Source organism: Echinops telfairi, unplaced genomic scaffold (assembly GCF_000313985.2).
Source record: "Echinops telfairi isolate 266 unplaced genomic scaffold, ASM31398v2 ScPeMD7_7469;HRSCAF=8507_0, whole genome shotgun sequence".
In the NCBI taxonomy this organism is placed as follows: domain Eukaryota; kingdom Metazoa; phylum Chordata; class Mammalia; order Afrosoricida; family Tenrecidae; genus Echinops; species Echinops telfairi.
Genome location: NW_022111372.1, coordinates 50,891,467 through 50,894,124, shown reverse-complemented (window position 1 = coordinate 50,894,124; position 2,658 = coordinate 50,891,467). Strand labels below are relative to the sequence as shown.

Below are 2,658 nucleotides of genomic sequence, written 5' to 3'. Positions count from 1 at the left end.
CTGGAGGCTGTGTCACTGGTGTTTTAAGTACCAGCAGGGTCACCCACAGTGCACAGGTTGCAACGGAGCTTCCAGACTGAGAACAGACTACCAAGAAGGAATAGGCTGCCCACTTCCAAGAAATGAGCCCACTGACAACCTTATGCATAGAATCAAAACAAACACACCGTCAGGTACGGAAGGCCTAATGAGTGGAAGCAGAACGTTGTCAGGCAGAGTGCTAGAGAAACGGGCCTTCGGGTCAGAAGGCATTTAGCATATGACTCAGGAGGAGGAGCTGCCTTCTCAACATCGAGGTGACCACGATGACAGGAGAGGTGTAAAGCCTGTGGGAGGAAAGCCTGTGGGACCTTCATTTGCTGAGGGGGGCACAACTTAACATGAGAAGAAACAGTTGCAAACATCAATTAATAATCTGAACTTGGAATGTAAGAAGCATGGATCTAGGAAAGTCGGAAGCCATCAAAAATGAAATATAAAGATCAATATCCCAGGCATTTGTGAGCTGAAATGGATTAGTATTGAACATTTTGAATCCAAAAACCATATGGTTTACTACGCAGGGAATGACACAATTAATAGGAATGGGGTTAGATCCCTCATCTCAAAGGTCAAGGTCTATCTTGAAGTACAATGCTGTCTGCAATAGGATTATATCTATCCGAATTCAAGCAAAGTCAGTCAATTCAACTGTTGCTCAAATTCATGCACCAACCACGAAAGCAAGTGATATAGAAATTGAAGTATTTTACCAATGTCTTCAGTCTGAAATTGATCCAACATACCATCAAGATGCATCGATAATTATTAATGATTGGAACGCAAACGTTGGAAACAATGAAGAAAGAATAGCAGTTGGAAAATATGATCTTGAGGATAGAAAAGGAAGCTAGAAATTAATGATAGAATTTTGCAGGACCAATAACTTGTTCACACCAAATACCTTTTTTCAACAACACAAAAAGCAGCTAGACTTCTCCAGTTGACTACATCTGTTGGTAGAGATGCTGGAGTAGTTCATTATCAGCAACAAAAACCAGTCCGGGGGCTGACTGTGGGACAGACCATCAATTGCTCATATGTAAGTTCCGGTTGGAGCTGACGAAAATGAAAACAAGTCCACAAGCCCCAAAATAGGGCCTTGAACTTCAGGAACAGATCTGACACATTGAACATTAAGGACAGAAGACCGGATGCGCTGTGGGAAGGACAGCAAGGACGTCACACATGAAGAAAGCAAAGGTTATTAAAAAGACGGCAAAGGAGAAGGTCAAGTGGGCCTCAGAAGGGACTCTGAAACTCACTCTTCATCATAGAGCAGCTCAGAGAAATGGAAGACGTGACGAAGCCGCAGAGCTGAACAGAACACGTCAAAGGGCATCCGCAGAGACAAACATGTAGAGCGAAACGTGCAAAGACCTGGAGTAAAAACCGAAAGGCAGAGCACACTCAGCATTTCTGAAACTCAAAGAACGCAAGGTTGCTCCCGCCCCCCCCCTAGTCACTGGTCTGCACAGACGTTGCTCCTGGTATAAATGAACTCTAGTAATTTAAACTCTCCTCTCAACTTTAGTGCGATATTCCAACTCAGGAGGTCTGACTCTTGGGCCGGGGAAGGAGAAGCATCCGGGTAACAGCCCTGACACCCACGTGCTCAGTGAGGTTCAGGTGCCCTCACACCCACTGAAAGAAGCCAGGGGGTGTTGTCTACAGACCCCTGAGTGGCATTGAAAGACAACACACAAAGCTGGTGTCCACCAGCCCAGGGGACTGAGGAGATGGCGGTTGTATGCAGAGGAGCCGGGCCTGTCCAGTCCCGTGGGTGGCACCACCAGGTCAGTATGGTGGGAAGGGAGTGGGTCCCTGGGCACGATCTTTTCCATCTTCAGGGGCCGTGGCTTTTTGGATGGTGGCTAAGGACCAGGATGGGGACAAACTGACCTATGGGATTAATGGCCCCAAAGCCTACTTCTTCTCTGTCAACTCAAGCACGGGGGAAGTGAAGCTGGCCAGCCCTCTGGACTATGAGGTAAGGGGCAGCAGCCTGGGGGAGGGGAGGAGGAGGCGGGGGAGGGGGTGCCCTGCCTAGGCTCCCACCCCACTCAAGCCCTCTCACTCTCCTCTTGCAGACTGAGATCCACTTTAAGGTCAACATCTCTGTGAGCGACAGCTACAACTCACCGGTGAGTGGGCCGGTGGGGGAGGGAGGGCAGTCTCGGGATGAAAGAGCCACCCCTCCCCCCCGGGTGCCCCGCCTCAAGCAGGCAGAGACAGCCCAGGTCCCCAAATGAAGGTCTTGTTATCGGAATTATGCCTGCCTACGATTTGAATACAGCAAACCGGAGCCCAATGCCGCCATCCCCGCTTCTGGGAAGGACTCGCTTTCAATGCCTGTAGCTGACCCTTTCAGGAGCTGCTCGCATGTGGAAACCATGCCTATGGGACCGGGTCTGGTTTTCTGGTTTGTGACCTGGACGCTGAGGTTGGATATTTATCTCTGACCTACTCCCAAGCCCCATGTGTCTCAGTGTCCCACAGCTGCTGTGACACAAACACCCCGCGTGGGTGGCTTGGAGAAGAGCTTCGTTACCCACATGTCTGGAGGAAGGTCCCATTTGGCTGGGTGTGTGGATTTGTTCTATGTTGGTAGCCTGGTTG

General features: G+C 49.6%; 1 protein-coding gene across 2 annotated transcripts in view; it reads left to right on the top strand.

The window, feature by feature from the left end:
• Window positions 1-2,658, top strand: part of CDHR2 (cadherin related family member 2) — a 74,555-nt gene that overhangs the window by 41,445 nt on the left and 30,452 nt on the right. For both annotated transcript variants that reach the window (XM_045284957.1, XM_045284956.1), the window contains exons 4-5: window positions 1,890-2,029; window positions 2,130-2,183. In XM_045284957.1, the coding sequence (XP_045140892.1) occupies window positions 1,890-2,029; window positions 2,130-2,183 (194 nt within the window). The remainder of the gene's footprint in view (window positions 1-1,889; window positions 2,030-2,129; window positions 2,184-2,658) is intronic.